Source organism: Biomphalaria glabrata, chromosome 7, assembly GCF_947242115.1.
Source record: "Biomphalaria glabrata chromosome 7, xgBioGlab47.1, whole genome shotgun sequence".
NCBI lineage: Eukaryota > Metazoa > Mollusca > Gastropoda > Planorbidae > Biomphalaria > Biomphalaria glabrata.
In genome coordinates, this window is record NC_074717.1 from 36,542,100 (window position 1) to 36,557,274 (window position 15,175).

Sequence of the window (15,175 nt, forward strand, 5' to 3'; positions counted from 1 at the left end):
TTTGTGTCTTTCCGAGTGTTTTATTAAGTTTTGTTTTTCTTTTTGTAAGTTGCGATAGAGTGTTTTATGCTTTTTTTTGCTACGGTCCTTTACTTTTAAGTCTTCTTTCCTGGAGTGTCTCTATATACTAGTGAAATGTGAATATTTGTTTGCTATCATTCATTTCTTATTACCGAAACATACGCTGTGTAGTTACAAGCTTATATCAACTCAACCTGTCTGTCTGTCTGTCTGGTTAATTTTTGAAAACGTTATTTACCCCACAGCCATTCTCGGGTGAAATTGAAACTTTACACAATTATTTATTGTACATGATGAAACACGAATCAATAAAAAAAAATAAACCAATTAGTCAATAAATTACTAATGAATTGGTTTGTTTGATAACAACAAGGGAAATTAATCCTTAAGTTTTAAGAGATATAGCTAAATATGCGGGGTTTTGTCCCCTTATATAATTGTACACATTATTTGTCCCACGCCATTACTGAAATATATAGTTGTAAATGTGGAGATATTCAGCTTAGATAAGGTCTTTTTTAACACATTTATGCAAACGGTTTTTAATTTTTTGTCAAAAGAATTTTTTTTTGCAACTGTATTGCTAACTTAAGTAAGATCTGTCATATTAGCTACTATATTTTTAAAAAAGTTTACTTTTTTCAAAGAGAAAAAATCTATTTAGTATGCATATAAGTAGAACATAATTTAAAACAACAATTAATAAGTAGATTTCCTTATTATCGCGTCAACTGCAGCGGTAATACATAGTAATGAAACAATTAACTAAAGGATTTTTTAACGGAAGAGATTGACCCTTTATAAAACAATTAGATAATCTTTATGAGACATCAGTTAGATCAGGTTCATTACCAACTTCGCATTCACTCTCAATATATCTCCTGGTCTGCTAAACCGCTGGGGCACCACTCAAGATCTGTCAACCTTCTCTCTCTTCTTCTTTGTTCTTTGCCTTTGATAGAGTTTTATTCTGATATTCTTTCTTAAAAATATTAAAACCTGCCCTCACCTGCCTGGGTGGAGCACCTCGGGGGCCGATTTTGAGTTTATTTCCACACAAACTGTCTTTGTAACCTTGTTTATATTTTGCTTGTTGTTGTTGTCTTTTTTTTAATTGACTTTAATTGAAAAACGGAATTTCCCAACATGACTTGTTACAGTCATTGAGAAGTGATGCTCTAGTGTTCTATTCTCGTCCTACTGCTCTACATGTCCACATCTTGACAGTTAATGCCCCAGCTCGTTTAGTTGTATCGGCTTTGACAGTACAAAAATGATACGTGAGTACTTAAGACGCGGGGAAACATTTTTGCTGCCCCTACCATCAACTCAACTCAAGAGTTTATAGTGGCTTAAACGTTATCATTTGTCCAGTCGTAGTCTCATTGACAAGAATTGATTGTATATACACACACACACACACGCACACACTCACTCATACACACTCACACATACACACACACACCAACAATAATGATCGTGATAGGTAGATTACACACACACTCACACACACACTCACACCCACTCACTCACACACACACTCACACCCACTCACTCACACACACACTCTCACACACACACTCACACACACATTCACTCTCACACACACACACACTCACACACCCCCACTCACACACCCACTCACACACACACACACACTCACACCCACTCAATCACACACACACACACTCACACCCACTCATTCACACACACACACACACTCACTCACACACACACACTCACACACACACACACACACTCACTTACGTCGCAACATTTAAGAAAACGAAGTTGAGTTGAAGGTGTACATCGTCAGAGTGAATCTTATTCATACCATCGTAGCACTCTTAATGTTTGAAGCGACTTTGAAATCTTATATAATACAGACGTTACTTCAAAAAAAGAAGATGATTACGTCCTACGCGTCATGTATTTAGTCATGCCTATTAGATGTAGTTGTTCTGCTATTTTTTACTTTCTAAATTGCATACTATTTTTAATCAATTAGAACTGTTCATTTATTTGCCTTGTAAGACCATATCCATGGCTCGCTCTGTCCGAACTAATTCATAAGAGATTTAGTCTGGGTTTTCTTTTTTTTTTTTTAAATTTTAGTCATTTTTTTTTTTAACTTTTAAGTGGGAAAAATTCATTTTAGAGTTCTGTTTATTTATTCATTTGAAGTGCATTTCATGACTCGTGTAAAATCCCCAGCCAAAGTGCGACATTTCAAGTACTGGTATAGAGTAACTCCATTAGTAAAATCACTAAACTTAGAAACACTTCAGGACAGCAGATCGACACACATAGTAACAATAATACATATAACATTGGGCTATAACTTTAGAATACAAAAAAACTAAAAAAAATATTCAAACACAAAGATAAAGGCAAATTTCTTATTCCATATGCTAGAATAAAATCTTATAAGGTTTCCTTCATCATCAGCACCTGTAGAGCATGGAACGAGTTGCATGAATCAGCCAAAAATACATGAATTAGCAGAGTGCAAGTCTCTAATAAACATACACAGCTAGATTGACGCTTGGGTACGCGTATTGCGTAATTATTATCTTCTTTGACGAAACGTCCGTAATTTATAAGATAAGATACAACCATAATAAGTTAAAGTCACTCCCCACACTTTTGGCGCTGCATCGGAAACTTAGTAATTGTGATAATTTTTTAAAAAGCAATTAAAATTCAATTTCCTTTCAAACAGTTTACGTGCGTTGGAAAAAAAAAAGGATTCTTTAGCTCCCGGCGACGTTATGTGATTGTTGAAGGTGTAGACTCTAAATGCTTACACATGTCAAACGTAGTGCGAGATATCCAGTGGAGCTAAGAGCCGGTCATAAGATATGTATTCAGAGCGGGTCATGAGTTATGTATTCAGAGCCGGTCAGGAGATATGTATTCAGAGCCGGTCAAGAGATATGTATTCAGAGCCGGTCAAGAGATATGTATTCAGAGCCGGTCAGGAGTTATGTATTCAGAGCCGGTCAGGAGATATGTATTCAAAGCCGGTCAAGAGATATGTATTCAGAGCCGGTCAAGAGATATGTATTCAGAGCCGGTCAAGAGATATGTATTCAGAGCCGGTCAAGAGATATGTATTCAGAGCCGGTCAGGAGTTATGTATTCAGAGCCGGTCAGGAGATATGTATTCAAAGCCGGTCAGGAGTTATGTATTCAGAGCCGGTCAAGAGATATGTATTCAGAGCCGGTCAAGAGATATGTATTCAGAGCCGGTCAAGAGATATGTATTCAGAGCCGGTCAGGAGTTATGTATTCAAAGATAAACAAGTAGCTTAAATACATCCAGATGTAGACACACACACACACACTTCTGCACACATACACACATAGGCAAGAGATTAGTTGAGATAAAGAAAAAAAATAGTAGTTGTTTTTTTTTTGTGGTTTAAAGCTCCAGCCACACGGAGTAACGTTGGTTTGTGAACTTCAGTTACGTGGTGAGGGTCTCTTGGACGGATGCCCTTTTTAAAACTAGAACCCTGCTTCTCTTGAGTAGAAATTTCCGATTTCCCGCAAACCTTTTTTCAAGCAATGCTTTCTAACCTATTTTATTTTGTTCTTTCTCCAAGAGTTGAGTGTCCTTCCTCTAAACGCACAAACAAGGGTACACATTTGTCCAGGTTTAGAACCGCTGAAATAAGCACTTCAAGGCTTATGGAAGAAGAGCATAGTAAAAATTGAGGATGGCTCAAAATATTTGCTGACATGAAATAGTTCAATGTCTCTATACAAAATAAAACGCAGGTAATAGGAGAGTGTGCATCATATTGACTGTCGCTCAATTGGAGGATTTAATCAATCAATAAAACGATGCCAACAATATCTACATAGCGAAACACTGGTAGTAGCTAGTATTTTGGTCGATGGTTGAATATAAAACAAATTTTCAGAAAGGCTTACGTCCTTTAAGTTCCCCTCCAGCACATGAAGTAATAAACATGTTGTGTTTTTTAGGACTCACAAAAAAAAAAAAAAGACGGTTTAAAAGTGACCTTCGACCTTAAATACAGTTTGTTCTCTCCTACATATATTTCAGGAGTTTTGTTTTTGAATCGGTTATTAGATGGCTCGCTATCCGAAAGTAATTTCTGTTTCAATAGGAAAGCCTAAGTAGTTCTCTTCAAGCTCATCAAAACAATCCTCTATTTAATAATGTGTCCATTCGTGTGGTTATACAAAAGTGGAACTTCTTTGCTTTGATCTGACTAGCAGAACCATGGTGATATGTAATAAGGTGTCCATTCGTGTGGTTATACAAAAGTGGGACTTCTTTGCTTTGATCTGACTAGCAGAACCATGGTGATATGTAATAAGGTGTCCATTCGTGTGGTTATACAAAAGTGGGACTTCTTTGCTTTGATCTGACTAGCAGAACCATGGTGATATGTAATAAGGTGTCCATTCGTGTGGTTATACAAAAGTGGGACTTCTTTGCTTTGATCTGACTAGCAGAACCATGGTGATATGTAATAAGGTGTCCATTCGTGTGGTTATACAAAAGTGGGACTTCTTTGCTTTGATCTGACTAGCAGAACCATGGTGATATGTAATAAGGTGTCCATTCGTGTGGTTATACAAAAGTGGGACTTCTTTGCTTTGATCTGACTAGCAGAACCATGGTGATATGTAATAAGGTGTCCATTCGTGTGGTTATACAAAAGTGGGACTTCTTTGCTTTGATCTGACTAGCAGAACCATGGTGATATGTAATAAGGTGTCCATTCGTGTGGTTATACAAAAGTGGGACTTCTTTGCTTTGATCTGACTAGCAGAACCATGGTGATATGTAATAAGGTGTCCATTCGTGTGGTTATACAAAAGTGGGACTTCTTTGCTTTGATCTGACTAGCAGAACCATGGTGATATGTAATAAGGTGTCCATTCGTGTGGTTATACAAAAGTGGGACTTCTTTGCTTTGATCTGACTAGCAGAACCATGGTGATATGTAATAAGGTGTCCATTCGTGTGGTTATACAAAAGTGGGACTTCTTTGCTTTGATCGACTAGCAGAACCATGGTGATATGTAATAAGGTGTCCATTCGTGTGGTTATACAAAAGTGGGACTTCTTTGCTTTGATCTGACTAGCAGAACCATGGTGATACTTAATAAGGTGTCCATTCGTGTGGTTATACAAAAGTGGGACTTCTTTGCTTTGATCTGACTAGCAGAACCATGGTGATATGTAATAAGGTGTCCATTCGTGTGGTTATACAAAAGTGGAACTTCTTTGCTTTGATCTGACTAGCAGAACCATGGTGATATGTAATAAGGTGTCCATTCGTGTGGTTATACAAAAGTGGAACTTCTTTGCTTTGATCTGACTAACAGAACCATGGTGATATGTAATAACGGTCATGTGCAAGCAGTACACTTTTAAGTGAACATAAAACTTAGATCTGGCTGACGGTGATGAGTCGAAGTGGCAGGGCTAGGTTCAGCAACACTAAGAGCTTATTAATCTCTTCTTTTCAGCACCTCGTTGTCTTTTTTTTGTTTGTTTGAGAACCTCTTTGTCTTTGTTCTTCTGAAAACCAATTTGTCATTGTTCTTTTGAGAGCCTTTTTTTCTTTGTGCGTCTTTCGACTGTTTGGGGAACATAATAGATTCAGATTTCATTTTTTTAAAGCGTATCATTTGACGTGATTGTGTGGTCACATCTGTGTGTGTGTGTGAGAGAGAGAGAGAGGCAAGGACGGAGAGACTGTCCCTATCTTGTTACAGCATGTTACTGTGGCAATGGCTGATGAATACGTCTAGATATTCTTAGCACTTGAATTTCATGACCCAATATTGTATTTTATGCCGAGGATTCTTGTTTACTTTAAAAAAAAAAAAAACCAGACAACCTCTTTACACAAAAGAAGAAAAATATTTTTTTTTAAATACTAAGGCGCCCCCCCCCCCCGGGCCACCCCCCAAAAAAATTAGAACAAACCCTGGTTAAGCGAATGTTTAAATCTACTAAACGTTATACTATTGTAATGATAAGGCCTTTGGTTCTAGGCGTCGAAGACCGTACGCCAAATGTTTCTGAACATTAATTTATTAATCTCTTTAATGAATAGGGCCTACATGCGAAAATACCCGAATACCTGAGTTTGTTTCATATAAATAATTCCTAGTTCTCTGGCCAAATTTAAGTTATTTTTTTTTATACTTTGAAAAATGATAACGGTTAAACTGGAGTTTCCCGAAGGTGTGGCCAGCGAGCTTTTGATTCTTTTCCAAGTGTTCTACATGAGCTTTCTAAGAAAATCCATGTCCAGGGGTTTGATCCCGTGCACCGAGAAGTTTCCATGAAGATGTGAGCACTGTGGGATTATTGTAATAAATATCCTTCCAGTAGGTATCACAAACGTATTAAACACATGCTACATAGTAAGCATTGGTACACTTTATAATTCAAATGTAAGAATAAATTCACAAAATACACTTCCAGTGAACCATGTAACTTAGGGATTGTGTCTTCTATTTATAGTTTTTTTTAAACCAAAGCTCTAGAAGCGAAGCCAAAAAAAAAAATCCTTTTTTTTTAAATTATCTCCCTTTACATTACTATGTTTGATGTGTAGAAACTCGAAGCTAGTAGAAGCCACTATGTATCCAACTTTCTGTTAACAATTCTATGGCGACCTTGACAAGTAGATCACGTGTCACAGCACTCCCTAAAGGGGAAGGGAGTAGTGTCCCTTTCTTCACAAGTCATTCTGTATTCTTACAGCAAGACCACAAACATAAATACTTTCGTTTGACCAGACTGATACACCTATGGAGGGCACTGGATGTCATGTGACCTTGAGAATCTTTCCTGGTTCCATGGTTTTATCGTTGAGATAAAAATACATGCCGTTTTTAGTGCAGTGATAACTTTTCAGCAACAAGTTTTGGCATTTATTATTTTCCGTTGGCCACACACGAGTCACGTTTCTATATACGTACATATAGATCTAGATCTCGACACACACACACACACGAGTCACGTTTCGTTATACGTACACATATAGATCTAGATGTCGACACACACAAACACACAGATAAGATAAATATTTGTTTACATATCTGAAAATATATCGCGGTAATTCCATTGCACTTATAATAAAAATAAAGTCTGTTCGTCAAGTATGGTGGGGATGCTATCTATCTATCTATCTATCTATCTATCTATCTATCTATCTATCTATCTATCTATCTATCTATCTATCTATCTATCTATCTCTATCTATCTATCTATCTATCTATCTATCTATCTATCCTTTCTTCCTTCCTTCCTTCCTTTTGTCTGTCTGTTTGCCTGTCTGTCTCTATCTATCTATCTATCTATCTATCTATCTATCTATCCTTCCTTCCGTCTGTTAGTTTATCTATCTATCTATCTATCTATCTATCTATTTCTATAGTGAGGGGAAGAGAGGCGCAATGCCCCCCGGCGCCACTTCCTGTGAGAGAGGTGTCAAAACATTATTGTAGATATTTTAGTTTGGTAACACATTATAAGGTTATTTGCATTCGATTATTATTAAAGACTACATTTCTGCGTGATGTTCATGGAAAATGGGGGCGCCATTTAAGTATCTTGCCCCGGGCGCATGTTTTGCTCTCTACTCCTCTGACCTATTTATCTAAATATAGTAGATGTATTTTAGTTTACATGTGTGTGGAGTATTTTCATTGTACCCAAATATATAGCTACAATGTCCAGCTATCTATAAATGTTCAGAATATATATTTAGCCGCCCGCCATACGAGAATGCTTGTAAAATAGATGTACTTATCGAGTTACCCGAATGGACAAAGTTACTTAAATGTATGCTAGCCTATCAGTACCGTATGCACGTCTTATATAAATTACAAATATAAAAAAAAATACATAAATGCAAAGTATATAAATTACAAATATAAAAAAAATACATATATGCCTAGTATATAAATAACATATAAAAATACATATATGCCTAGTATATAAATAACATATAAAAAATACATATATGCCTAGTATATAAATAACATATAAAAAATACATATATGCCTAGTATATAAATAACATATAAAAAATACATATATGCCTAGTATATAAATAACATATAAAAAATACATATATGCCTAGTATATAAATAACATATAAAAAATACATATATGCCTAGTATATAAATAACATATAAAAAATACATATATGCCTAGTATATAAATAACATATAAAAAATACATATATGCCTAGTATATAAATAACATATAAAAAATACATATATGCCTAGTATATAAATAACAAATATAAAAAAAAATGGTTGAAGGAGGGTTTATTAAAATTGTAACTATTGTCCCTTGGGGCTTGGATAAACGTGATGCGATTTGATGACTGTATTTAGATTATGTCTTGATCGATGTATGGAAAAAAATAACAACCTCACATCTCTTGATTTGTCGAGGTTCATGACGTCACTAAACCCACGTTCTACCTAATAAGAACACTGGTAGGCAATCAACTTGTATACAATAACTAAGGATATACAATTGGAAACTGTGAAACTAGAATTTTGTGGCATCTTTGTTCAAATATTGGTTTTAAGTCCCTTGTTTGTGGATATTTCAATAAACTGCTCCTGTTTTAGAATGGATTCATCTGTGATTTGGATCTGTTATTTTTCTAAGCGCAAAAGGGCTCATTACCCATTCGGGAATATCCAAGTGATGAATCTTTGGTTTGGGTCTTTGTAGAGTAAATAGTTCTTATATCATAATAGACATATAAATAAATCTGTAGTGATATCCGTATTGATTATTAGTGAATCTAATAAAAATAGTTTTTAGCGAAAAAAATTATTTTAATTGTAGACCTATAAGATTTCTATCTTTTGTTTTGGACCCCGTACTATCGTCTCGTGTAACCCCCGTGGGTCTGCCTACCACAGTTTGAGAGCCACTGATCTAGAGCTACATCTCTTCTAATGTTTTACTTGTGTTACTCCTGCCCTCGTGTTACTGATGCTCGATCTATTCCATATTGAAGTTTACTTTGATTTAGCTAAAGAATAATGTCCCGATGAATGGTTACATAACGAATGACCTTTGACCTTGTTTCTTTAGATCATAATAGAAGGTCTGAACAGCTCAACCAAACCTCAGGTCATCTGTTGGCAAAATTCCTGGCAGAGGAAAGTGCCGCTGGTGTACAGATACAGTGTTCCGGTCAAGCTGACCTACATCTGGGATGCTTCCAGACACAGCGGCTTCTCACTGCACTTGAGTTTCTTACAGGAGAAAGGTAACACTTCATTTGTAGAGAGGTCTTTTGAAAACACACTAGAGAACAATTATTGATGTCGGTTTAATGACAGACAAACTGATGACATGTCGACTGTCAATGCGAGGATGAGTTGTGCATTTGGTCTAGAAATTAAGGGCGTTTTTTTTTTGTTGCATTTTCTCAATTACATCTCCTATATTCTATCCATTACATCTGATATAGTCTCTCCCTTACATCTGATATAGTCTCTCTTACATCTGATATAGTCTTTCCCTTACATCTGATATAGTCTCTCCCTTACATCTGACATAGTCTCTCCCTTATATCTGACATAGTCTCTTCCTTACATCTGACATAGTCTCTCCCTTACATCTGATATAGTCTCTCTCTTACATCTGATATAGTCTCTCCCTTACATCTGATATAGTCTCTCCCTTACATCTGATATAGTCTCTCCCTTACATCTGATATAGTCTCTCCCTTACATCTGATATAGTCTCTCCCTTACATCTGACATAGTCTCTCTCTTACATCTGATATAGTCTCTCCCTTACATCTGATATAGTCTCTCCCTTACATCTGACATAGTCTCTCCCTTACATCTGATATAGGCTCTCCCTTACATCTGACATAGTCTCTCCCTTACATCTGACATAGTCTCTCTCTTACATCTGATATAGTCTCTCCCTTACATCTGATATAGTCTCTCCCTTACATCTGATATAGTCTCTCCCTTACATCTGATATAGTCTCTCCCTTACATCTGATATAGTCTCTCCCTTACATCTGACATAGTCTCTCCCTTACATCTAACATAGTCTCTCCCTTACATCTCCTGTATCTCCCCTCCCCCCTCCTTTATTGTCTCTGTTGCTGTCACTCTGTGCACTGGCCTTGTCGCCTTTATTGTTGCTCTCTTTGTCTCTCGTGTACTTTCTGTCCATCTGTCTGTCTCTTTCTGTTTCTCCTCAATCTCTCTTTCTTTATCCATTCTTTTACTCCCTACTTCTCTCCTCTCTCTCTCTCTCTCTCTCTCTTTCTCTCTCTCTCTCTCAAACTTCGCATACCGATACACGCAACGGACCCAAGTCTGTATATTACTGAGCTAAACTATGCGCCTAACTAATGACATTGCCTGCGCACACACACGCAGAAAGTCTGTCTGGTAAGAGGTGAATGACTTGGAGACAGTAAACTAATCTCAAGTGGGCACAAACGTGTACATCACCCCTGCATTAACGCGTCAACTGAAATAAATACAATTCTATCTATCTCTCTCTCTCTCTCTCTCTCTCCCTTTCTCTTATTCTCTCTCTCTACCCATTCTCTCTACATCGCTCTTATTATCTCTCTCTCCGAGTCTCCCCCTCTTGCCCTCTCTCTCCCTCCCACTCTCTTTGTCCATCTCTTTTTCATCTCTCTATCTCCCCACCTCTCTCCATCTACCTCTCTCTCTACCTCTCTGTCTCTCTCTTTCTGTACCTCTCTCTTCACCTATCTCTCACTCCATTTTTCTCCCCTCCCCTCCTCTCTGCCTCACAGTTATCTTTAAATGTAAGTTTGAAATGTCAAGTATCAGAAGGGCAAGAGACAGTGATGAACTAATGGGTCGATGGTCAACTTACGAGGGGGAGGGGTATGTCTGGAAGCAACACTTGATAGTGACACAATCCTTCATTAAGTTGCTGTTTTTGTGTACACTGTCTTATTTAGCTCATTTACCCTCTCCATGCTCTCTCCCTCTCTCTCTCTCTCTCTTTCTCTCTCTCTCTTTCTCTCTTCAAAGATCCCAAGCTGACCGTAGAACCAGGAACAATTGTTGGCCCAGAGATTTAACAATCTGGATCGAAACCTATTTTGTTAAACCCGATGAAAATGCTTCACGGGAGATAATAAGGGAATAACAAAGTTTCTTCGTGTCACATACTAGCGTCCCCTTTATGGGAAAAAAATGTGGGCGCCCATACTTTTGTATGTGTTAAAGATCTAAGCCCCCCCCCCCCCTGTTCCTTGTTAGTTAAAAGTCTAAATTATAGTAGACCTGTATTTCCTAAATGATAAAGGTTATAAATGAATGCGTCACACAACTGTCGAGTTGTTTGTTTTGTTAAAGTCTACTTGACATGATATTAAGAACAATCACGGCTTTGTTTTCAGAGGACATACCGCAGATCTATGTCAGAGTGACATTGCAGGCGCCCACCAGATGTCGTGTATTTCTCACACATTAGTACCCCCCCCCCCTGGCTTGTTTGATGACTTGGGTAGCGACTATAAACCTCTTCTCTACTGGTACATATCCTTGAGATAATGTCCAATCAGCAGTCTCTTTAGTTCGCTTCAAGTCACATTCTGTGTATTTTATTTTATATGCTATTTTTAAGCCCACGCGCCAAAGTTTCTGAATGCCACTTTTAGATTCGTGACGTGTGCAAACCTTTTGCCTTCTCTTTAAATACTTGGATGTTATGTCATCTTGACATGGTCCGTCAGCGGCGATTCTCGCCCACTCGTAGTCCACTTCCCTCAAGTGCTACACTCGCTTTTCCCTTTTGATTGGAGACGGACCTTGATCTTGCTAATATATTGTTACCGGCATTTGTGGCTTTAGTGACTATGCACTCCAGTTTGCGACCTGTGTAATTTGTCACAACTTACGCAGTTAAAGACGTTGTCTATCTCCCCCCCCCTCGTTCTCCCCCCTCTCTCACACTCTCTTTCTACCCCCCCCTCTCTCTCTCTCTCTAGCCCCTATCTATTTCTCATTCTCTCTCTCCCTCTCTCTCTCTCTCTCTCTCTCTCTCTCTCTCTCAAGATTTCGCTTCGTCTTCTGTACCAGTCTTAGGTCATCCTAGAAGTTTTAAATCACAGTAAAAAAAAAATGGTTATGCTGGAAGTCATAGATCAATGTAGAAGTTAGGTCATAGTTTAAGTCAGAGGTCATAGTAATAGTCAAAAAATCATAGTAATCTTTTTGCTGTCATATTAAGTGCTTCAAACTCTTCCAAGAATTGACAACATTAGAACTAGATTTAAAGTCTCTCTCCCTGTTTTACCAAGCTTCTATCAACTCACTCTGTCTGTCTGTCTGTCTAGTACACATCTTGTACACGTTATTTCCCCCACTTCTAAGTCTCGGATCTAGTTGAAACTTTGTACAAGTATTGATTGTCAATGACATTAAATAAATCTGTAAAAAAATAAATAAAAAAAAAATAACCCACTTAGTTAATTAATTATTGGTAATTAATTAATTATGCAATATAAAGGGAGATCAATCTTGCAGTGTTGAGAAATATGGCAGTAATTGTGTGGTTCTCAATTTTAAAAAAAATGTTTTGTGTGTGTCAAATGAGTGCCACTAGAACGAGCGAAAGTAACAAACTGATCCAGTGGGTTTGTAGTTCTCATCAAATCAGTCAACAAACATCTCCAAGCGTTCCCAGCTTGAGAACTTGGTAGTCACATGACCTAAGTTCATTTCTTATATCATTTGTGACACGTCCTGTTGGGCAGACGTATAACATCACGTGACTATGACTTTGGTAACTCCTTTCTTTTCCCCTTGAAGTTCCCTCCTCTCCTTCAACAAAATGTTCAGGTGCCCCCCCCCCTCTAAACCTGTTGATTTTTTATTTAACTGGCGCACTGTTGTCTATCTGCTTTTCACCTTCTCAGCAGACGTACTGTGCGAGTTCCAGTGCACCAATCACCTGTGCCTATTGGGGGACCAACTATGTGATGGCTACACCGACTGCCCCGATGGCGCTGATGAAGACAAGAGCACTTGCCATTTGTCCCTGCATGGGGAGCACCAAGGTAGTAGCCGCCCCAAGACTCCATCGGCTTATGAAACAAAAACTTTTCTCTTTCCGACATTTCTGCATCTTTTATTTCTCTGTTACTTTTGATCTTTCTGTCACTTTATCTCTCTCTCTCTCTCTAAATCTTTCCTCTCTCTCTCTCTTTAATTTTTCAATCTCTAATTCTTTCCTCTCTCTCTCCCTCTCTCTCTCTCATTCTTCAATCTCTCTTTCCTCCCTCTCTCTCTTTAATTCTTCGATCTCTAATTCTTTCCTCTCTCTCTCCCTCTCTCTCTCATTCTTCGATCTCTCTTTCCTCCCTCTCTCTCTTTAATTCTTCAATCTCTAATTCTTCTCTCTAATTCTTTCCCATCTCTCTCTCTCTCTTTAATTCTATCTCTAATTCTTCTATCTCTAACTCTTCTATCTCTAATTCTTCTCTTTCTAATTCTTCTCTTTCTAATTCTTTCCTCTCTCTCTCTAATTCTTCAATCTCTAATTCTTCTCTCTCTAATTCTTTCCTCTCACTCTCTCTCTAATTCTCTCTCTCTAATTCTTCTATCTCTAATTCTTCTCTAAAATTCTTCTATCTCTAATTCTTCTATCTCTAATTATTCTCTCTCTAATTCTTCTATCTCTAATTCTTCTCTCTCTAATTCTTTCCTCTCACTCTCTCTCTAATTCTCTCTCTCTAATTCTTCTATCTCTAATTCTTCTCTCTCTAATTCTTTCCTCTCTAATTCTTTCCTCTCACTCTCTCTCTAATTCTTCTCTTTCTAATTCTTTCCTCTCTCTCTCTCTCTCTCTCTCTCTTATTCTTCAATCTCTAATTCTTCTCTCTCTTATTCTTCGATCTCTTATCACACAGCCAAAAAATTTAAAAAATCCTTCTTTGATTCTGTTTATCTATTTCCTTTTTTTTTCTTCATTTAAAATTCCCTTTCGTTCTTTTCATTTTCTTTCTTTTTTTTAAATTTTTCTTTGTCTCCCTTCCTCCATGTCTCTCTGTCTCTCTTATTTTCTTATTTCTTCATCTTATGTCTCTGTTCTCTTTTTCTCTGCCTTCTTATAACTTTTAAACATACCCTATTTGTCTGCCTTTTTCTCAATCTCTCTCTCTCTCTCTAGTGATATTTCTCTGGCTCTGTCTGTCTCTGTCTATTTCTCCCTCATTCTCTTAGATATAATTTCATGACTGTTCACTTGTCCTGAGGCTATCAACACTCTATTTTGTTTTCTTTCTTTTTTCTTTCAGATTCATCTAAATTAAGAATAATTATAATAGTAACTGTGATTTTAGTGATTATTGTCCTTGTCAGCATTCTCATGATTAGTCGCCGACAACGCCTTGGAGGGCGCCGTGGTCGGGGATCACTCCTACACCCGCCCCACTCTCAAAGTACAGAGGTTAGTCAGAGCTTTATCTTATCTTATCTTATATAATACAGAAGTCACTGGAACCAATTCCATGCTCTTATAGCACTAGGGAAGATGGAGCATTTGTACAAATTTGTCCTAGCATATGGAACGAGGAATGTGCCTTTATCTTTGTGTCTTTCTGAGTATGAAGATTATGGTTCAGACATTTTAAACAATTTAAGATAAAAATTACATTTTTTAAAAAAAAGCAACAATTGTCTGATGTTGTACTTCTACTATCAACAATTTATGTAGGTTTAGGTATTATGAACTGTTTATCTTGCCTAGTCTTCATGTATGAGTCCTGGATCATTTATTTTGTGAAGTTCTGATCATTTCATTCTGGCACAAACTTCAACATTGAAGAGCCAAACAGCCAGCGACTGAAAACTTGCTAGAAAAAGAAAGTCTGTGTTAACAAATTGTTTCCATGGGACCTGAAGTTCTGTGCTCTTTTACATCTTCAGAGGTGATACTGTCCCTTTGTCACGTGACTGAACAGACCAATCCTTGATACACAACTACGGTCGCAGGTTAGGCACCTGCAATAGTCCTTCTTTCTACTTCTGGTGTGTACGCCATCTGCAATCCAGGACACATCACTTTATGCTTGCTCAATATTTGGATCTATCCAGTGGCTCATTTTCCC

The 15,175-nt window shown here is 37.4% G+C and overlaps 1 protein-coding gene across 9 annotated transcripts in view; it reads left to right on the forward strand.

The window, feature by feature from the left end:
• The window catches only part of LOC106052151 (uncharacterized), a 61,112-nt gene that overhangs the window by 35,843 nt on the left and 10,094 nt on the right, over positions 1-15,175 (forward strand). For 7 of the 9 annotated variants that reach the window (XM_056034675.1, XM_013207453.2, XM_056034672.1 and 4 more), the window contains 3 exons: positions 9,145-9,322; positions 12,983-13,123; positions 14,363-14,514. In XM_056034675.1, the coding sequence (XP_055890650.1) occupies positions 9,145-9,322; positions 12,983-13,123; positions 14,363-14,514 (471 nt within the window). The remainder of the gene's footprint in view (positions 1-9,144; positions 9,323-12,982; positions 13,124-14,362; positions 14,515-15,175) is intronic. The other 2 variants (XM_013207454.2, XM_056034676.1) reach the window with 2 other exon arrangements.